Source organism: Lemur catta, chromosome 22, assembly GCF_020740605.2.
Source record: "Lemur catta isolate mLemCat1 chromosome 22, mLemCat1.pri, whole genome shotgun sequence".
NCBI lineage: Eukaryota > Metazoa > Chordata > Mammalia > Primates > Lemuridae > Lemur > Lemur catta.
The window spans coordinates 18,399,348-18,422,687 of NC_059149.1; the positions used below are offsets into that span (position 1 = coordinate 18,399,348).

Sequence of the window (23,340 nt, forward strand, 5' to 3'; positions counted from 1 at the left end):
GAATCATTAGTTTAATTAATTTATTAATTTACAATGAGACACAGCAGTGAGATTTTGCCTCTGGGACTGCCCAGTGCTCTTTGGTTAGCACATTTTTCTTTCTATATGTTAATCCATTCAGTCAGGTTAGATGAGTTGACATATCTCTGCTCTGATTCATGGTATGTTCATTCTATAGTTTAACTTTCTAAACGCAGTCCCCTGATTCTTTTTTCCTATTTCTGGAGGGCAGAGTATCATGCTGAGAAGTCCTTTATAGTTTCTAAAGTCTGTATATAAAATTAAAAATGTATATAAAGGTTATTACACAGATAGCTCATTCATATTTATATGACCATAAGACACCAAAAAAAAAGTAATAGAGAAGATAATTTCCAAAGGAAGGAACAATTTTGTAATCTAATCTGAGGAAATAACTCCAAATAGAGTAAAAGTGAACAATTTCAGTGGTCATTTCTATCTTGCTTACTGAAGGCTTATTTTTAAACAGATATATATTAAATATCTCAGAATAGAGAGTTAAATAAATTATAATATATGAATTTGATGGATCGTTTTAGAAGCTTAAACTGTTAAAGTGACCATGTAGAAAATGGGTAGAAAAAGATGATAATATAACATTAAGTGACTACACTCAGATTAAAAACTTGATTATAATTACACCAAAAATATTGCTATGTTACAAGACTGGAAGGAAGTTCCCAGGCATATTGACAGTAATTTTGTAAATGGGACTGAAATTGAATTTTCAATCTTTTTTCTGTTTTTCATGATTATATCATTTTTAAAACTAAGATTAATTAAATTAAAGGGTGGGCTGACTATTCAGTAATGTCTTTACTGTTATAAAGGATCTTTGACTCAAATAAAGCTGAAATTCATAAAACTGAAGGGAAAGAACAAGCTCAAAATGAGAGATATAGTATAATGTCATTTATGTAAAATAACAGACAAAATAATACCATGTATTATTTATGCATACCTACATACATATGTAGTAGATGCATAAAAGCATGAATGGAAAGAACCATAAAAGCTCCAGGATAAAGGTTTACCCTGGAAAGCAGGTGAGGTGAACATAATGGGGCTTCAAATACCTGTAGTCAACATGGGAAATGTCAACATCTTGAAAATCCAGGTAGTGTACACATGACTGTATATTAGCCATTTCCTATAAATATTCTTTCTTCTTTCCTTTATGTTGGAAATTTATTTTATTTAAAGAAGGAACAAGTAGAGTCACAGCAATGTTGATAGAGCCGTACCTGAACCCTAAATAAATTTTGAAAGGGCTTCATATACAGGTGTTTCTTTACAAGGTAGAAAAAAGATATTATGAATCTACTAACCTTTATTAGACAGACAAAATTCTAATTTGAAAAGAAAAATCAGGGAAAATGTGATATCTAAGGACTTGTTTGCATGTGTAAATCACTACTGTGTAGAAATAAAGAAGTAAAATTCAAAGTGATTTTTGAGAAGTACCACTTTTATTTCAATTATTATCCTATTGTTTACTTCATGGTCATTTTTTGTATAATTTATTGGAATTAGGACTTAGGGTTAAATGTATTACAACAGTAATTATGATATTTGAGATCCAAATGTAACACAGACGTTTTTAAAATATCTGGTTGCAGTTTGACTTGGAAGTCCTTATGACATGGCAAAACTCCTTTTGGAAGGAAACTGAATCTTTATTTAAAATAATTACCTTCATAATGTACTTAGCAACGAAATGTATAACCAAGAGATCAGATGTCTAGAGAAACAGAGTTAAATTTCTCTGGAAATATAACAGATTTTGAGTCTTCCCCAGAAATTAGGGGAGACAAGGATTTTGGAGATTCTGAGGCAGAGTTCAGAAGAGAAAACAAGAGGGAGAGGGTCTTATTGGAGAGGGAGGGTGTGAAAATCTTAGGATAGCAGGGGAGAGGCTAGGAGAATGACCAGTGAGGAAAATACAGTGTCTATGTTAGTTGGGGAATTTCAAGACAGTGCAGTCTAAGATTCAGCTTTAAGTTTTAGACTCTTAGGCTTAACTTTACTGTTATGCCTAAATCTTCAGTAAAATTCTCTTTGATCCACAAGTAGAGGTGGGAAAATTCCTCAGAAGAGGGAAGAGATGATGTATGTGGTGCTCATTGTTGAAGTTGAGGTGGTGTGGAGGGAAGGTAGCAGCCAAAGATGACAAGATATCATGGTTTCCTGATGTCACCATAGCAATGATCACAAACCATGTGGCTTACAAAAGATGTTTATTCTCTCACAGTCCCAGAGGCAGCAAGGTGTCCACAAGGCCATGCTTCCTCTGAAGGCTCAAGGGAAGAATCCTTCCTTGCCTCTTCCTAGATCCCAGTGGCTCCCAGCAATTCTTGGCATTCCTTGACTTGTAGCCACGTCACTTCAATTTCTGCCTCCATCTTGACATGGTTTTCCTTCTTGTGTCTCTATCTGTGTCTTTCTCTTTTTATAGACACTAAGGCCCACCCTAATCCAGTGTGACACCATCTTAGCTTAATTACCTCTACAATGACCCTACTTCCGAATTAGGCCACATTTAGAGGTTTGGGGTGAGCATGAATTTTTGGAAACACTGTAAAACCCATGACCATAGAGGTGGCTGATATTTGAATAAGACATGGAAGAAAATAATTTTTCTCTATTTTCATCAAAATGTTGTAGACAGGAGGCACCAGAATTGCCTCAGAATGTGGCATTGGTGCTGTATTGAAACAATTTTATTTCAATACTGAAGAACAAAATGACACCCAACATTTGAATATAACAGAATAGCTGGGCAGTAGATATTTTGGTCATGCTGGAAATTGATTAGTTAGCAAAGTCAACCATGATACTAAACACTTATAGTTCAACTACTGAACAACTAAAATAAAGATTAAGAATTTGTTGCTTCAAAATGAACTACACTAAACTCAGATGATATTCTGTAAGTCTAACCTAATTATGAGTAAATTACTTTGATGTATAAAAATGAAAAAGTAGGCCATTATTTCTTATATTTAATTGGTCAGTTTTTGAATTGAACCATAAGATAGGACTTCAAAATAATCTTGTTACAAGAAATGGTAAATATTTAAGATGAAAAAAGAACTTAGCATTTGAAAAGAATAAAGCTCCCTAGTTGTATGGATCACCACAGCGATGTGATTGTTAAGAATAAGTCTCTGTGGGAGAAAAAAACAAAACTCAAAAGTCAAGGGAGCCAAAAGCAGTGCATATTAGCACAAGTTCTCTTCAGAGTATCATGAGCTATAATGCTGTGACTACCTCTGGATTTTTCAAATTGCCAATTAAAGAAAAACACCTGCATTTCAAGGAGCATACTGTTGTCTTCGATGATAGTGTTCATATTTTGGGAGATTTGCCGTCGTTTTAGAGCAATCTTGTTATTATTTAATATTTCCTTACTGAGTCTTAATTTCTAGAGTTACTTAGAAAGAACTTTTAAAACTTTATAAAAGAAGAATTTTATTTACATATTTGTAGGACATTTAAAATTTTGCCTCCCACTTAAAACCCGAAGGAGCAAAAATAATCAAGTCATCCATTAAGATACTGAACAGAGCTTATTTAGAAAGCTCCCATTGTAAAATAGCATAAATTATTTTACTGTTCTTCTGATTTCTGAAAATATAGGCCTTAGCCAGACCTTGTAAAAGACCTCGTGTCTCTCCTTATAAGCTGTTGAGACATTGATAAATGATTTAACCTTTTTGTGTCTTCATTTGCCCATTTATAAAATAAGCATAACACCTACCTCTTAGGACTGAGGTTTCAAATGTGACATGTGAAAAAATGCATTTTAAACCGTGAAGTAGTAGATCAACAGTAATAATAGAATTATTAATTATATTTTATTCTAAAAGCTATTCTGGGAGCCTGTGAAATCATAGATTATAGGGGATTTGAGATGTGAGTCTTAGAGAGAAGTGTCCCAAATTTGACCCACTAAAGTTTAATCTGTCCAGTTATTGGCAGGACCAACAACTCAGTACAGAATTCTCTGACTTTTTATGAAGATAATATAATTTTCCAAGATAACTGAGTGTTTTAACCTTGACTTGGAGTTGGAGGTAATCAAAAGACAACAGACATTCTGCACGGCATTGTGTACTATATTTTGTGCTCATAACTGTTGAGAGGAGAAGTCAATGCCTAACTGCAAAGTTTCAAAGGACAGGTGGACTCTCTTGTTAGGGAGTAATGCAGCTGATGACTTTAAGTTGAAGCAAGTGCTCCTTTGTCATTCTGGAAATCCTAGGGACCTTAAGAATGGTGCTAAATGTACTCTGCCCGTGCTCCGTAAATGGAAAAGGAAAGCCTGCCTGACAGCTTATCTCTTGACAGCATAGTTTACTGAATGTTTTAAGCCCACTGTTGATACCTACTGCTCAGAAAAAAAGATTACTTTCAAAATATTACTGCTCATTGACAATGTACCTGGTAACTCAAGAACTCTGATGGAGATGTGTGAAGATATGAATGTCGTTTTGATGTCTGCTAACACAACCATTCTGCAGTCCATGGATCAAAGAGTCATTTCAACTTTCAAGTCTTATTAACTATGAACTTCATTTTGTAAGGCTAAAGCTGCCACAGATACAGTGATTCCTCTGATGGATCTGGGAAAAGTCGATTGAAAACCTTCTGGAAAGGATTCACCATTGTAAATATCATTATAAGTATTTCTGATTCATGGGGAGAGGTAAAAATATCAACATTAACCATAATTTGGAATAAGTTGATACCAACCCTCATGGATGACTTTGAGGGGTTCAAGATTTCAGTGGAGGCAGTTACTGCAGATGTAGCGGAAATAGCAAAAGACTAGAATTAGAAGAGGAGTCTGAAGATATAACCAAATTGCTGCAATCTCATGACAAAACTTGAATGGATGAGGAGTTGCTTCTTATGGATGAGCAAAGAAAGTGGTTTCTTGAGATGGGATCTACTCCTGGTGTAAATGCCGGAACATTGTTGAAGTGACAACAAGGGATTCAGAATATTCCATGAACTTAGATGATAAAGCAGCAGCAGGGCTTGAGAGGATTGATTCCAATTTTGAAAGAAGTTCTAGTGTGAGTAAAATGCTATCAAACAGCACTGCCTGCTACAGAGAAATCTGTTGTGAATGGAAGAGCCAATCAATATGGCAAACTTTATTATTGTCTTATTTAAGGAAATTGCCACAGCCACCCCCAAACTTCAGAAACGCCCACCCTGATCAGTCACAGCCTTCAACATCCTCCACCAGCAAAAAGTCTACAGTTTGCTAAAGGCTCAAATGACTGTGAGTATATTTAGCGATAAAATCTTTTAGAATTAAGGTATATACATGTTTTTAAAGACACAATGCCATTTCACACTTAATAGACTCCACTGTAGTGCAAACATAACTTTTGTATGCACTGGGGAACCAAAACATTTGTGTAACTTTCTTTATTGTGATATTTATTTGATTGCAGTGGTCTGGAACCAAACCCACAATATTTCCAAAGTATGCCTGTGTTAGTGATACACACCATTAAGGGACAAGCTACTGTGTTAATGGAATGTGGTGTGTTTTATCAAGCAACAATTTGTGGAATCACAGAAGCTTGAAACACCACCTAACTGTCAAGAATGGGCAGCATTTATCTAAGTTACCTGGAGCCATCACTGCTCAGGTAGTCTCGGCTTTGTTAACTCATAACTAGTGCTACTGGGAAAGCACATGGTGGAGTTACAAAAGAGATATAATAAAAAAGAGAAAGACATTGTAGCAGTCAAATGATAGTGAAAAATGTTAAAGCTGAGCCAGTTATGAAAATAAAGATTGAATATTAACATGTGGCTCTTCCCCAGGTGCACATAAGTAACTCTCATTAGTGATAATGGAAGCTTTGTGAGTGCTCCAGGAGGTCTATGTTTCTGAGTAATATGCTTTGGAGAGAGACTGGAGGCAGTCACTGGAGTAGTTATCAAGGTGGAAACATAAGCAAATAAAGACTAATTGAGAATGCTTCTTTGGAATTTGATCTGCTGTAACAATTTTTATCTCCTTAGATCATCAAATTATTGGGCCCATCCTAGAAAATCAAACTGTTCATTACAAATCTCTTTCTTTTTCTCTTTCCTCTCTCCCTACCTATGTCTCTTTCCCTCTCTCTTTCCCTCTCTCTCTCCTTCCACACCCTCCACACTACACTTCTGTGGTATTTATACATAAAAATACATCAAACTAGCATGGGAGTATTGAATGGAGTCATAGGGACTTTGGCTACTGATAGACCCGGCTTTGAGTTTCTGCTTTTCCACTTACTAGCAGTAAGCCTCAATATCTAATTCATAAAATGAGTATAATAATAGCACTTAACCCAGAGTCTCTTCTGAGGATTAGGTGTGATGAAGCATCAAAAGCAGCTGGTTTATAGCAAGGGTTCTCTAAATGTTTATCATCAGAGTTATTCAGTGATTGGAGAAGAAGGTTTGACCCTGATCAACTGAATACTTTGAGAAAGACCAATTTTCATTTTAAGATTGAGCTGAGTCCTCAGTGGAAATCAAATGAAAAGAAAAATGGATTATTTTTATCATTGTATGAGGTTCAAAATAAGAAAATAATTCGAAATTCACATTTCAGTTGTAGTCTCAGTGGGCATGAGCAAATCCTGGTAAGAAACACTACCAAACCACACCTTGGTAATTGGGATATTTAGGACAGAGGCTCACACACGTGTTTCACTGAATGGCAGGAATTCTTCTGCTTGAGTGAAACATGTACTCTTTCAAGTTTGGGTGAGAACAGAGCAGACAACCCCTTGTGACTAGCATTAAAGCTTGGTGCAGACTTCTTTTCTCTTCATTATATTAACACATGATTAATGTCGGTGTAACTATGCATTTGAGCTGGGCATTCAGCATCTATTTTTGCCTAATGAGAGAAGAGAAGCCTTTCTCCCCTAATTTGGAAAGTTTGGGTTAGTATTTCACACTTAACAATCTACTGAGCTAAATCCCCTGGAGTTATCTCCCAGAATCTCTGGGATCAGGGCTTTTCTGTGCCCAGAGTGGACCAAGGTCTACTGAATAGAGTTTCCCATTATTCTACCTGGTCTCCAGGGCAGAGTGGGATAGGAAGTTGCATCAAAGTAAACCATAGGCAAAGAGATCCAACTTATCTCTAGATGTTTACATTAACCAGCTAATCGGTGTTGATAGCTTGCTAATATTCAAGACTGTCTGGAAGACTGGCTAATTCCTCCTCTCCCCACCCTTTTTTACCACTGGAGATTTTAGTGTCATGCAGACATAAACCCAGACTACCACTGACAATTCTAATTTGTTGCAACCCTCCTTGGAACTTTCTCATCAACAGTGTCTTGGGCTCATGCTTTGTCCTTCAGAGACTGGACTCTTGTTTTATTAGTCTGACATTTTGTTCTGACCTCTGTTGACAGCTTCTGGCCTCTGGCGTGCACGCTGTTTAGTAGCTTCTTTTATTTATAACTAATGCTGTTCTGCTCAGCTCAGACAAATTCATTGATTTGTGATCTGGGCACACTTGCGTTGCTCTATCTAATATAAAATCTTCTCCTTTTCTCTAGCATCTCTCTTTTTGTCCATGACATTTATTTGGCTTCTTACAATTTCATTTCTCTGTCACTCATGTTCTGATTACAGATTTGAAATGTCTGCATTACGCCAGCAAGGAACAGCAGTTCCAGTTCAGAAAGACCACTGTGAACCATCTCTTACATCTTTAAAGTACTTTATGATTTTACAGAGCATCGTCACACACACAATATCTTATTTCATCCTCACAACAACCCTGTGAGGTAGGTGTTAACATGTCCATTTCACAGGGGAGGAAAGGGGAAAAGTGAGACACACACAGGCATACTACTTAGAATTCTGCTAGAGCCCTAATGGTTGGTGCAAACCCTGGTGTTATGTGTTAAAAGTTCAAGGAGAGGAGAGTTGTGAATCTGTGGTCTTTTAATCAGTAAATAAAAACTCAAAATAACGTGGAATCCTACATTCTCCCTATTCCTTTTTTGTTGCCTTTTTGTTCTTTTTCTTTTTGTTCATTTTCTGCCCTTTCTTCACCTACATAAAATATCTTCAGTTCTACTGAAGTATTTCTTTTTCTCCAGGATATATACTAGATACTTAAAGCATAACATGTAAAGAACTTTTTGGAATAAAAAAAATCAGCAGTATTTTTTAATGATCAAAATGTTTTTGTTTGAAATGGCCAGGTAACATAAGAAAATAAGTTTTGGTTTTGGTTTAAATGTATTGAATAAATTGTCCAAACTCCACTTTACCTCACTTTAAAACTTAAAAATAATGCTGTAATTTGGAGAATAAGATGAGAAGGTAAACTAAGTGAATCAAAATCAATTTTTTTAAATATTCTAAGGAATTCAACAATCTTTACCTCCTCTGAAAACCCATCCGGCCCTGTGATAACCCCAATGTAACTTTGATGTACTGTAATTGCCTGTTTATTTGTGTATGTCTCTCAGGGAAAATCACTCTAGAAGCCAGGGACAATATCTGTCTTATTAGCTGTTACATCCAGCTCATGGAGGTACACAACGGAAATATGCTAAATGAATGAGTGAATAAATGATTGAATGAATGGATTTTCTTCTATGTGATCCCTACCCCTGGTTGTGAATAATGTTTTCAATATAAAGAACCCACATCTCATCAGGACCTATGAGATTTATCCTAGAACCCAATGGATTAAATTGGGTTCAGCAAGACTCTAGGTGAGTGGGCAGCAGAGAACTCCTGGCTGGCACGTGAGGACTGGTTGGAGCAGCCCACCAGTCAGCACATGGAAGGTGTCCAGGCTGGGGGTGCTAGGGGATCGGGGTGACAGTGGGGCAATTGGAGTACAGAGAGGTATGAACACGGGAGCAGAGGCCCAAATAGCACCAAGGACCAGGAGAGGAAGTCATGTGGAAGTCGGGCATGACACGGGGACCAAGGTCATTTGGAGGAGCCACAAAGGGATCTTGAAAGTCAGCTGTGTTGATGACTTGTCCAGAGGTGAAGGGCCCTCGAATGAGATGGTAGCAGAGGGTGTCTCGCCCACCCACCTGATTTTAAAAGGGCCCAGGGCGATGTACTGGTCCTGACACATATGTAAAAGAGGAAATCAATGAATATTTTTAGTATATATAAATCACGCCTGAGAAATATTTTTAAAAGTATATTAAAGTAATTCAGTACAAATTTTCATATATCAGAATTAACTAAAATATGGGAAATTAGTCACTTTCCTGCAGAGTAAGTTGGTATGACTTTGTTGGAGCCATTTACAAGAATTCATCAAATTGTCAAATGTATATAACCTTTGAACCATGGATTCTACTTCTAGCAGATTCTCTATTAAGTAGTATTCCCACAAGATCACATGTGAAAATGCTGAATGTAGCATTGTTTATTAAAGCCAAACCAAAGCAAACAAAAATCATTAAGTGTTCAGGAGTGAATGGCTATATCATGGTAATTATGGTAAAGCTGTATAACTGGAATAATGTGAGCCATTGAGAGAAAAGAGGTAGAGCATAAGCAATGATGTGGACAGATGACTGGCATATTAACTTAAGCAAAAAGCAGAACATACTATATTTGATATTTACATATATGATTCTCTCTTTTTAAAACATGGAGTTTTACATTCTACACGGAGAAGGCATGAAGGGGAATTCAGAGGCTAAACACACTGTTACATAGAAACATCTCTTTTTGCTTTCTCAAAGAAAGTATGCTCTTAAATGCCAAAATAGCCTTGAAAATATCTAACCAGAAACATTTCTGAATATATTGCAAAAAATGTTCAAAGCATGTGATACCCTTAGGTCACAAAAGACAGTGTGAGTACTCCGTTTACAGACTAAAAATAGAAGAGTATTTTATTTGGCTATAGTCAAGGTTTAGAAGCTCAGAGGAAGCCTCAGGAAAAGGAGACAATGAAAACAAAAGATAAAATAAGGGTAGAGATAAAGACAGGGAAGAGAAAGTTATCAGAGGACCTTAACCAAAAATAAATCGAGTGAAAAAGAGAAAGAAAGGGATGTAAGTGGAGGAAAAAGTATACAAAAGTGACCATATTAAGGACTAAATGGACACAGATGAGAAAAGATATACTAATGTTTATATTATTTTAATATAATGAGAACAGTAATAGTCATTAACACTAAAGCACTCAAAAGGCACACAATATCCTGTGTTCAATTTTGAAAGTGTCATGGTCACCCTAATGCTGACTTTGATGGCTGATATTCACAACTACACCCAAAGTTGTCTAAATGTGACATTAATACACAGTATTAGGTTAAAATTATTTTTGCTCAGGCAGAGAAATTGGCAACTGTACATTTTTAGGCAATGATTATAACTAAAAACTGCTAGATTTTGGTACACGAAGGGATTTGCTATAGTCTCTCTAAAACAGACCCCCAATGAGTAAAGATTATGATCACTATGTGTGTATCAGCTATTCCCATAGACACACCTACCACGTGTAACTCCTACTGGGAATACAGAAGGAGAAGCCTGTGTTTGACTCTGAGAAATCAAGTGGGGATTCTTCATTCCTCTTCATAACCATTTCATTATATCATTGTACATTCAGCCTAGGCACACCGATTGACTCATGGCATGGCAAATCGAAGACATCTAATATTTAGCTGTTACTGTCCAATTTAAAGATTCTCTATACTGCAACATGAGGCCAGCATTCCACTGATCATGATTCCTGCTATAAAATCGATTCAGCTGCAGGTTTAAAGGTCTAAGGCATGGAACACCACTTTTTAAAGTTTTTAATAAAATGAAACAAAAAAATCCCAGCCATTACAGAGTTAATCTTTCAAGGTTCTTACATAGGAGGTTTCAGTTAGCTCAGTTAGTTAAGTAAGGAGCTGTCATTGTTTCTTTTCATTAGCTTGATTTTCCTCTCTGTAGATGGAAATTGACTTGAAAACTGAACAATTTTCTATGTGGGATTTTTTAGAAAATAGTGCTCATCACAAAAACAAAACACAAATGGATAATGAGATTGAAAGAGTTGCATAATATAATCTATTTGTTTGACTCCAGTTAGCATGCTTTATTTGTAGAAAACAGTGGTTGGCTTCCAGAGACTCCCTACGGATCAATACCAAAGTTCTCAACATTTGTCTCAAGCCAGGATCACTAATATCCCAAGCGTATTTATTACAGAAACGCACACAGAAAATAAAAAACTATAAACTTACTTGATGTGTTTCCACTCCCCCTTTCCCCTTTCTGGCCTTTTTGTCCAGGACTTCCTTGAAAAAAAAAAAAAAGCAAAAAAAAAATTGTTTTTAATCAGGGCAATTCACAATGCTTGGTTTAAATGGATAGAGCATGACAAGGTAATCTAAAATATCAATGTATAACAGCCTACAGGTTTTGAAATGTAATAATAATGGTGATGTTAATAATAATAATAGATATTACTTTCGAAGCTCTGTCATGAACCTGCTATGTGCTATTTCAAATTATTTCCAAAGACACTAAATATCCAATTTTCTTAAAAGAGGCAAAGCTGAAACATAAGCAGTTTGTTTTGTACTCATTCTCCTTTTCTCCTCTTCCTTTGACTGTGTCTTCCTCCCACCCCCAGGAAGCCCAGAGCCTTCCAACACATTCCACACCTAGTTCTCCTATTCCCATTACAGTTTATCTTATTTTCCATTTCTTGAGAGTAGAGCATCCCAAAGACTAGACTGTCAATGAATTTCTGGGAGTGCTGAGTTCTGATGACCTCAGTCATGGGGAAGGTAGGAAGAACCCTGGGGCATCCAAATCTACAGGCTAGGCACTTTTGGTTTTGAGAAACCTCATCCATTTATGCAGGGGTATGGGACAAATATCATCATTTTGTACAAAGATCAAGCTTCAAATGCATGTGGAGACATTGCTAGACATTTTGCTAATAATGAATTGCCACTTGACCCACAGTTCTATTTTTAAAGGGTTCTGCAGGAGATCTTTCTTTAGTACCAACAAGAGATTTTAATGGTGACAATTTCATTTCATGAAAGTGGTGCTGTACTTGTTTATTGATTTTTTTTCCCAACAGCCATCAGATATCTACTTTGCAAGTAATTATCATCTTGGCATAAATGTAGAGCCGATCCTAGTGTTGTCAGCCTCTAAATCAAAATTTTGTTTTTGACACCCTCCAACAAAATCAAGGACACCTATCTTTCCATCCAAGAGCTCAGAGGATGTAGTTTAAAACTCATGAACTTTGAAATAATAACAATAATTTAAAAACCCTTGTCTTGAATTATTTTGCTCTGCCATTTTCTAGGGTATGTGGCTCAGGACAAGTCTTTAAATCTTTTTGAGCTAAAGTTTATTCGTCTATATAAAATGAAAAATGATACCTTCCATTGCAGAGCCACCTTGACAATTAGCAACAATGTTCATAAAATATCTTGTCCATACGAGATGCATGCACGAAATGGTAGCTCTTATTATTTTTCAGCTTTTCATCTCCCAAAGCGTAGCTAGAATCTGCTGTCTGTGATTTATTTTCAGTTTATGAGAAGGGATTTTTCATCTCAGTTCATTTTTATGGTATGAGTATACTTAATTTTAGTGTTAATATTTACTTATTTTTTTGGTTTCTTTCTCTAGTTTATTTTGATCTATGCTTCATTTTGAATATGTATCTTTATTCAACTTTTAGAGAAGATTTTTGGCCCCTAATTTAGGAAATTAAAGAAATTCAATGTGTGATGAGTAGCATGAGACTAGAGGCACTTAAACAGTGTAAATTATTCCCAATTGAAATTTTATGTTCAAGAAAACAAAAATTTCTACTCAATAGATCTGCTGTGCATGGAGAAATCGTGAAGTCTCTTTTTCTCATGTTTTTGTATCTTATTATAGACTGTCTTATTCACCTTTCATTTCCCTGTATCTAGCATTGTATCCTGTATAGATCGTGTGCACTCAGTACATGTAGAAGGAGGGGAGCAGGGTGGGGAAGAAAAGGAGAAGAGAGCAAATAGGAGAAAATAAATAGGAGGTGCTCTTTCTTAACTTTCTTCAAAATCTGATAATGTTTTCATTATAGGCTAGGCTATCATCATCAGTAACACTATGTCAATTATTGGATTTATTTCTAACTTTACCACCTTCTTTAGACTCTCGTAGAGGAGGGACTTTGTATCATCCCTTCTTTTAATCTGCAATATAACTAAAGTAGCACCAGGCATTTTGCTCACATTTTTACCAAATTCAAGTATTTTTTTTTTTTTTTTTGAGACAGAGTCTCACTCTGTTGCCCGGGGTCGAGTGAGTGCCGTGGCGTCAGCCTAGCTCACAGCAACCTCAAACTCCTGGGCTCAAGCAATCCTCCTGCCTCGGCCTCCCAAGTAGCTGGGCATGCACCACCATGCCCAGCTAATTTTTTCTGTATATATTTTTAGTTTTCTATATAATTTCTTTCTATTTTTAGTAGAGACGGGGGTCTGGCTCTTGCTCAGGCTGGTCTCGAACTCCTGAGCTCAAACTATCCACCCACCTCAGCCTCCCAGAGTGCTAGGATTACAGGCGTGAGCCACCTCGCCCGGCCCAAATTTGAGTATTTCAATAAGGAAGTGATATCCTAAGGATATCTTTTGGATTTATTACCTTTTTTTCTTGCTTTTATTTATTGCGAAGTTTCTCTTTCTCCACCCCTTTCTTTGCTTCACCTAAAGATGTGGTTCTCAAAGTGTGGTCCCTGGATCTGCAGAATCACCCTGAACGGGCCAGGAAGCAGGAGCAATCCCAGATGCATCAGAAACTCTGGGGGCAGAGTTCGGTCAGCTGTTTTATCAGGCCCTCCAGGTGATTCTGATGTCTGCTAAAGTCTGAGAAATACAATCCTAAGGAAATTCTAAGCATCTTTTAGGCCAGCACTAACACTACTTCCTCTGTAATACATGTTCTTGCGGTATAGAATTAATCAGTCCAAACTCTCCCGTAGCATTTTCTCCAACTTCACAAATGTTGATTATTTGCCACATTACATTATAGCTAATTGCTAACACATATTTCTGCCTCTTGCTCCTTGAGGGCAGCGGCTGTCGTGTGTTTATCCCCAGCACACAGCGAACCTGCATCCAATTGTGTTGACTGGGAGAATGCATCAAAGAACGCTCTCCCAAGTAATTTGACCAGTGAGTATTTGTTGAACTCTAGGAGTTTGAGAGTGGAAAGAAACCTCGAGCTTGTGCAGGCTGTAGCTAATAACTAACATATATAGAGAGCGTGCTATGGGACAGGAACTTCTGGAAGCAATTTAACACATCTATTCATTTCTTTACTTTTTACAGAAAATCTAAATCGTGGGTTCTGTTATTAGCCTTGTTTTGTAGATAAGCAAACTGAGGCAGAGAGGGACTGAGCGGGGAAGTAGGATTCAAATCTAGGATTCAAATATGTACTATACTCACTCTCTTATGTTCCCTAAGAAGGAAAACAAAATAATATAAATGGAATAACTACATGTTACCATGAATTTCAAGTTCAAACCACTTTGACAAATATTTAATTGCCCAAAATGAACAACCTAAGATTATATACTTGACATAAACTTTACAGAATCATCCTTTTGATTAAACTTGAGAAGAGAGGTTATTTTCTCACTGGGCTACAGGGAGAAAATTCATTACAGCCTCTCCAACTCCTGAGCTCAAGTAATCTTCCCACCTCAGCCTCCTGAGTCGCTGGAATGACAGGCCAGCACCACTGCTATTCTCTTAATGATAATTTACTTTGAAATTAGGAAACAACCAGCCTAACGCCTTCTAGAATTACTGCTCAAAGTTCTCGATTCAAGCTTAGGCTACTTGCATAGCCAGTAGAAATTATATCATCATGTGTGTACTTCTAAAGTGCTACAACGAGGTTGATTATTAAGCACTAATAGATAATAGCAGGCAGTTTATTTTGCATGGGCTAAGATTTCAGACTTCTCTGTATTTTGCTAAACTGTAACTTTGCAGGGTTTGGCCAGTGGTGGTTAAAGGGGTATTTATATTTTGCTTGTTTGTTTTTCTTTGCCTGTCTTTCCACTCTATTTTTTCTAAGATAGACGGCGGCATTCTTCATGATGATTTATGATTGTATAGAATTTATAAATCCTGTGTTTTTTTTAAAAAAAAACTATTTTCCTTTGGGACATGGAAACTTTCCTTGGGTGAGCAGAAATCAGTTTCAAAATGTTTTAGACCACAAGATAAACTGCATGTGAATGCTACTATTCATACAATGATGACCATTTTTTGTTATCCAAGAATTAATTATATATATATATATGTATATGAACTGGTGTCACTTTTACATATTCTATAAAGAAAAAAAAAATACTCATTATCATAATACCTGGCCTGCCTGCTGATCCCGGGAATCCTCGACTTCCAGGAAAGCCAATTGCTCCCCGATCACCTTTAAGACCTGGAGGACCTACATAGTTAATAAAGAAAAAAAAAGTGGGTAATAATTCATTTTTTATACAGATTTTAGAGTTTAATGAAACCATCTAGTTTTATAAATGAATATGAAATAGGTGAATCTCCAATCAGAGGAATAGTATCTTTTCTAAAATTTCATGTGTGACACTGGAAGGTCATATAAGCAATAAGCATAAACATTTGTGCATTTAGCACCTTGTAGATATTCAGTAAATAACATTGTTTGTAGAACCAAAAGCATATGAGAAAAAAATAAATCTCCAAGTTTTAACTGGAGGGCTTATGTAGTCAACCAGGAATCATCAAATGGCAGGATTTGCTGTAGTTGAAATGGTAACTTTAAAAGTGCATAGCTGGAAATCGAATTCTTAAGGTTTACCTTAGAAAAACATAACTCAGTGAAAAGTACCAAAGAGTATTTATAAAACAATTGAGGTCCTAGTTCTGGAATATATTACTTTATCTTTCATGGACCTGTTTTTACAAATCCCTTTGTAATCCCAAACAATGTAAATACACACACACACACACACACACTCACTACCGATTTACTTATGAGTATACATTATATACTTATACAAATCTAGGTTTTATAATGCTTAAATGAAAACTGAAGATGGCCATTTTTTTTCTTCCATATTTCTATGGTAACCATAAAAACCACACATAAAAGCAAATGTTCTATTCCTATGGAATAAAATATTTTATCCTAGAGTTCAGTGGTTTGAGATAAACTACCGTAAAATAGTTTGTATGTTATTTTAAATGTCATTATCAATTCACAGAGATCCTATTAATCCAATTTCTGGTTGACTCCTTGGGGAGGCACATTATGAGAAATTGATTATATACCTTTTTTTGATATCAATTTTTTAGAATGTTGCCTTTAGTTTGCAAGTTCCAGGAGGCAAGGCTTATGCATAATTAATTCATTAAAAAATCACTTTCTGAGGTTCATTCATATAGATACCTAAAAATGGGCTGATTATCCCCTAAGAAATGCTCAATTTAAGAAGTGTATTATTCTAAATAGTTAAGAAATATTATTCAACCCAATGTAAAACTTTGATTCCAACAGAAATTAAGCAGATATCCAAAGAAAAAATGATAAATTATGTTTAGAAATATTAGTAAAGGCAAGACATTTCAACTCAATTTATACTTTGTAGTATATATTGGCTGGATTTCACAGCCTAAAAAAAAAAACCTAACATCTGTTTTCAGGACAAGCTGATCAATTACTATTTATACCTTCCTTCATTATATAAGCAAGGTAGTCAGACCTCTGTTCTTGTAGTTGAGACCTGTCACTCAAATTTACAAATAAAAACATTGACACTAAATTCTCTCATTTTTAAAAAAATTAAAACATTGCCCCACTTTTTATAGAATGCTACTCATAAATAACTCCCATTTTTACTATTTTCTCCATTAATTCAAGAAATATATATTGAGCACACATATTGTGCCAGTCTCTATTCATTCCTGGAACTAAAAATGTCCTTATTCAAACAGATATTCCAGTGTGGAAAAACAGGAGAGAGACATGTTGAGAAAGGTAACAAATAAATTAGGAAGATAATTTTAGAGGTTATAACTTTAGAAAAAACTGGGAAATATAATAGAAAATTTCTTAAGATCTGTTTTCGACAGCGGGGACAGAAAGGGCCTTTCTGATGATAATTTGTTAGGTACATTACAGTGACGCTCAGAACACAGTTGTTCTGCTATGAATTATAATATGTACATTTCCAATAGGTGAGCAAATAAATCCACAAATGAAGCACATGGGACACTTTCATAGAAATCAGTCCATTATTAGTCCCCTGTTATGGGAGATGTTTAAGCAGACTTTGTATGGCCTATAAAGTTATGTAACTTGTTTGTTCAATGATGTTTGAAACTGTGGCCTCTAAATATAAGCATTGTTATTGAATTTTATTCCAGGAGACCAGATTTTCTGAGCCTTTCAGGTGGCAATTAGCTAGTTTTCTACAATAATATGTGACAAGTGGAAAGGGTCTGGCACCTGCTTCTAACTCATAGGCAATTTAGGTACAACGACACAGAATCTCAGCCATGGGATGTTTGAGTTCCAAGGGACCTTACGTTATCTGGTCCAAATCCATCATTTTATAGAGGCAGGAGCATAAGACTAGAGAGATAAAATCACTTGTATTAAGCCTGGTCTGATAAATACTCACATATCCTAGGTCCCTAGCTCTTTGTTCAGTCTTCCTTCTGTGGTCTAGCAGACTGGTTAAGAGCATGGACTCTGCAATCTTGCCAATCTGGGTTTAGATACCAGCCCTGCCACTCACCAGCTGCTGATTGAACTTGAGCAAGACATTTAACCTCCCTGTGCATCTGTAAAATGGGTATATTATTTGTTCCTACATCATCAGTTTGATGTGATGATTGAAAGAGCTGATAAATGTAAAACACTTAGAAAAGTCCCTGAACATTTTTGTGTTAGCTTTTGTTGCAATGAACCAAACAAAATGGTAACCTGAAAAACTAGAAGAGTCAATGCATCACCTCAACAACCATATATTATATACCTCTCTTTTATGAAGGACTGGATAATTCCTATTTGTGTAAATGAGCAGTACCAAGAACAACACAATATGACATCACTTTGTGTCCTATAAATGTAAACAATTATACATTATCAATTTACAATCAAAACTTTAAAAGCTTAAAAAAAGGAAAAAGAATCTTTGTAATAGAATCTGTTTATGGCATTAACAAAAGCTGAAACTTTTAAATCCTTTTTATTTCTTATATTCATAATTCAGAAACTGCTGCAAAAGATGCTCCCAAGATGAAGCTTTTGTATGGCAAGTGGTGGCCCAGACTGAATTTTTATGGCTGAGTTATAAAGCTTTGACAATTGCAGTTTGTAATGGAGGAGATGACAGACTCTTGACAATAGCAGTTCTGGCAGCTGATTTAATACTGGTTATTTACCATGCTTATGACATTAATACACCATTGTTAATATCTACTGAGTGCTAGTCAAGTAGAAAGACTTTTCTGAATAAAAATTCTTACCTGATAGTACTTTCAAAGGCACATCAACACCAACCCATCCAACACATATACATATTTTTTCTTTAAAATATTTTTAAAATCTTTTTTTAATGTAAATTTTATATATTGCTTCTTAAGCATAAGGATGTAAATAGAGGTCAGGCAGGTATCATTCATGTGTTTCATTTTAAAAATTGTTTTTCTGATGTAACCTAGGCTAATCAACCCATTGATCAGAAAGAACATTTCATATAATCAAAGGACAGAAAAATAAGATTAAGAACATGCTATTGAGACACTTTTTGGCAGCACAAACCATTCTAGTTATAATTAGACCATGCAATATACTTCCTACTTTCAAACAGCATGCAGAGTATTTGATTTCCAGCCAAGAGTAACATGACAATCATGTTATTGTTATTGGCTTTTTCAATTTTTTTTAAGAGCCAAGAAAGTTCCTGCTCTCTCTTCTTCTCTTCTTGTCTTCTTTCAAAATATTGCTTTCAAGATTAAATATAGACAGAGGAAAATAATTTGAAACAATTTTGCTCTCAGTAAAATACAGAGAGCAGCTGACAGCAAAGGTAAAAGTCATCTATAATTTAGCCAATATTTATATTCAGATTTCATGAGTTTAAGCAGATAGATTCCAGTCAAAGACTATATAGGAAATATAATCCAATTTTCCTTGGACTCATAACTCACTAATATGAGGTTTTTATGTCTTAAAAACCAGATAACTTGCAATTTTTCAATGCAAAGATGATTTTCCTGTTCTCCTTCACATGTGATCTTAAGTTGGGTCTGCCATGTACTGTTTGCAGTCTATGGTATAGATGACACTCCCTAGACTTATGAACAACTCCATGTGGTGACTCTGGTTAAAGCATTTGCTTTTCTTCAAAAATCATGTCAATGCTTTGCATTCAGTATATTTTATGATTAGGCTACTAGAATACTTAATATCCCTCTAACACACACACACATACACACACACATAAATAACTAAAAATAAAATAACTATTCTCCCCTACACACATTCATGGATGTATATTACTTAGTGTCATAGTATATTATTAAGTAGTTATAATTACCATACCCATTGGACCTGGAATGCCTTGTGGACCATGTTCTCCTGGGGGACCTCTATCTCCTTTTTCACCTGGGGGGCCAGGAGGACCTTAAAAAAAATTACAATTACTGACCATGGTTGTTAAGCACAGGTTAAATGGATGTGTCATCTGTCAATATAGTTATATAAGGAGATCCAAAGTCTTTTATGTGTTGTTCAATAACATAGAATGAATGAGACTGACCTTCCTGAATGGAGGAATGTTCTACTATTGAGTAATGTGATGCCCTATAATGATAAAAAAGATACAACCCCAAATTAAACCATCTAATTGTGTATTAAATATTTATGTATGCCTAACACTTTTCTAGGTTCTAAGAACCTGGGGGCAGAGAAAAACACCATGATGGCACAAAGCCACATTGGTGTTGTGCACATACTAGGCAGTTAGATATTGAGTTAGATACTGTGTGAAGTTGTATAAATAAGAACTTATAAGACATTCTGGATACCCTCAAGGGAAACAAAAATTCATACACAGTAGTCAACCAAAAAGCATATTGTGGAAACTGACCATAAACTCAGATATTTGTCAGAGAGATAGAGATCAGTGTGAGTGGTAATGGTTGAAGAATTCTTTGTTAAGGGAGCAGGATTTGAGAAGTACTTGAAAAAATGGGTAGAATGAGAAGGAAGAGAATTCTGAGAAAGTGAGAGAGAGATGAGGAAAGAAAGGTGAAAATGAGTAGAAGAGTTCTTTTTCAAGCAAAATATTAGATAGAACTCTTAGATATAGATACTCTCTTGATATAGATATTATCAACAAGGCAGAGAGGTTGCAGGGAAAACTTTGACTGCTTGCCTTCACAATTTCCCAGGCAACTCCTGAGTGCTGAGTTTGAACATTAATTTAGTCATTTGAATTTTCTGTGTCCAGCAAAACAGAGATATCTGGCAATCTCCTCTTTAGAATGATTGTACTGACTATGTCTTTAGAACTTAAAGATAATTCTACCATCATTCCCTCTTCCAGGTGGAGGGAACAGGGCAAGTTTTCTTCCCTTCCTTTAAAGCAGAATGCTTGATTTTCTTTTTAGTATCAAAAGAAAGAAACAGGAAGGAAGAAACACTATTCTGCGGATGTACCATAGAATAATGAAATAGTGGAGTTTCAAAGGAGCCATTTTCAATTGCTATGGTTTGGCCACGTACACAACCCAAGGACAACACACAACTATATTTGGCATCCCTGGTTAGAATGCTTGTTTCCAAATTGTTTACAAATTTTTATCAAGTGGAGAGACATTAATATCCTGAAGAGGGAGCCACATAAAGATTGTCTCATGAATAAGCCTATTCTGTCCATTTTCTTTGCTTCTCTTGATGTCCTTGCTCCTACTTCTCTTTATTTCTCTGATCTGTTCCATTTCTCAAGGTCTAACTTGAGTTTTAGAAGCTCAAGATGTCATTGTTCTTCTCAATGGCACATTGTCCCTTTCTCTCCATATGCAACATTGGCCACTAATATTTTATTGTATTTTTCTTATAAAAGCAACTCTACTTATTATAAGAAATACAAAACCTAGACAAAGTGTAAGGAAAAATATAATTCATAATTGTATCCTTTAAATTAATACCATTAACATTTCTTTTCCAAGTGTGTGTCTGTCTATATATTTTTTTTTTGGCTGCATATTTTTTTTGCATAATCATCATGCAAAACATGTACTATTGGGCATTAAGTAATTAACTAGAGAATTCTAAGCCATGGATTAATTGTTGGGAGACATATATTTAGGTGTTGCCCAAGAAATGTGATCATTCTATATCAGTGGAAATCTATATACATCATCTATTCTATGCAGAAAAAGGTAGTTCTTCCCAAGAAAGGGGATTTAACGTCCATAACCAAGAATACAGATGCATCCAGTCATCACTACCCAGCAAGGAATCAGGAAGCACGCAGGACAGACAGACTCAATTTTACAGCCTGAATTTTGTTCAGAAAATTGAGGACAAGCAAACCCACAGTACTCAAGAATGGTGTTTTGAAAAAAAGGGTGCAAGCAAAGACTTTGATTTGGTAATCAGGGTTCTAAAGCAACGCACAGACATTCTAGGAAAAACTAGAATGTGTGAGACAGAAACAAGGAACACACAGACTACATCTAGGATCCTAGCTGCTAAGGTAGAATTTTCACCATTACTTTGGTAAGAAATAGAACTCTTTTCTAATTGCTAACTATCCTTTCAATTGTTTTGCATATAACTATGGGAACTGTATACAACTCTCATTTTGGAGTTTTAGTTCAGTTATAACAAATATATCTGTTATTTTATAAAATGTGGAGTTAAAGATACCTCTCTGTGTATTTTTAAATAAAAATACTGATACCTGGTATCAGAACCCTGGTATAAAAACCAGGCAAAGGGTTTTCTCGTATAGTTCTAATTTGGTGTGTTGAACTTCACATTTTTATTCTTATTCTATTCTGCATGTAATATTAATCTTATCTACTGTGTTTTATTTTTTATACATTGTTATATCTCTTTCACTGCCTCCAACGATGTGTGGGAAGGATCTCAATAAATGATTTAAGTGTCTTCTAGATACTTTTGGGAAATGGAATTAAACAAATTACATACCACTTTACTCTTAGCTTCTGGTGCAGAAGTTTCGAGAACATTAGCAACATAGTCCTATCCTGCTACCTTCCCAAACTGGCCTCCTCTCTGTCCCTATTAGAGTTCACATCCTAATCATCCTGCAACTAGACTATTGCTAGAGTTTTTTTTTTTTTCTTTATCAGTTTGAATGTATTTTGTCTATTTCACCCTCCTTTTCATTCAATATTGGTACTTTTAAAAAAGAATCTGTTTTATAAAGTTTCGATCAACTATAAAGAAATGTAGTAATCTATTCTGCTGTGTTATGGAAAAAAGAATGAAGAAATGTGATTCAGTAGTTAGAATCTATTGTAATCACTTTCATTGTTCTTAGTCACTATTTAGCCTCTTAATTCTGTTTCATAATCACATTAATAACTGCCTCTGTATATCAATAAATGGACAAAATGCTACCTGTCAGGTTCTTTGCTGACTTATGTCAAGGGAAACTAGGTTAATATTGGCCAAAGTGTATGATTGGCCACAGTTCAAGAAGCCATAAGCATTCACAGTACTTTTCTTCATCCTTAATATTTCCTAATTACAAAGTTACAGGAATAATTTATAAATGCTGTAGTAATAATCTGTCACGAACAATTGCCTCTGTAAAACACATGAACAAAATCTACCATTTAGCTTCCCCTCATGATTATTTTAAAAAACCCTAAAATTTCAACATAGCCATAAGAAATGTATTCACTTATAATACTTAGTAATGATATTATTATAGATCAGAATTACTCAGTAACTGGAAAAGCAAATCCAGGCATATTATATCATTTAAATTCCTCAGGTGATAACAGCCCTAATAATATCTGCCTAAGTTTCCAAAGCTATGCTTCGTGCTTCTCCATTTCCTATTCATTATGATCATTAATTTTCTACTTTGTTTTCAATCTTGCCTCATATTCAGATCATCATAAAAATCTGCCAAATCTTCTAGGCTACTTCTTCTTAAACATGCTTCATTTTTTTTTCTTTCCATTTGTCAATGTCAAATGAACAAATTCTCAATACACAAACATAGATTATTAGTAAAACTGC

The 23,340-nt window shown here is 35.4% G+C and overlaps 1 protein-coding gene across 3 annotated transcripts in view; it reads right to left on the reverse strand.

Moving 5' to 3' along the window:
* MSR1 (macrophage scavenger receptor 1) overlaps nt 1-23,340 on the reverse strand; it is a 63,113-nt gene that overhangs the window by 15,929 nt on the left and 23,844 nt on the right. For 2 of the 3 annotated variants that reach the window (XM_045535301.1, XM_045535300.1), the window contains 3 exons: nt 19,657-19,737; nt 15,436-15,516; nt 11,283-11,336 (listed from right to left, as the gene is read on the reverse strand). In XM_045535301.1, the coding sequence (XP_045391257.1) occupies nt 11,283-11,336; nt 15,436-15,516; nt 19,657-19,737 (216 nt within the window). Of the gene's footprint in view, nt 1-7,757; nt 9,152-11,282; nt 11,337-15,435; nt 15,517-19,656; nt 19,738-23,340 lie in introns of those variants that run through there. The other variant, XM_045535302.1, reaches the window with a different exon arrangement.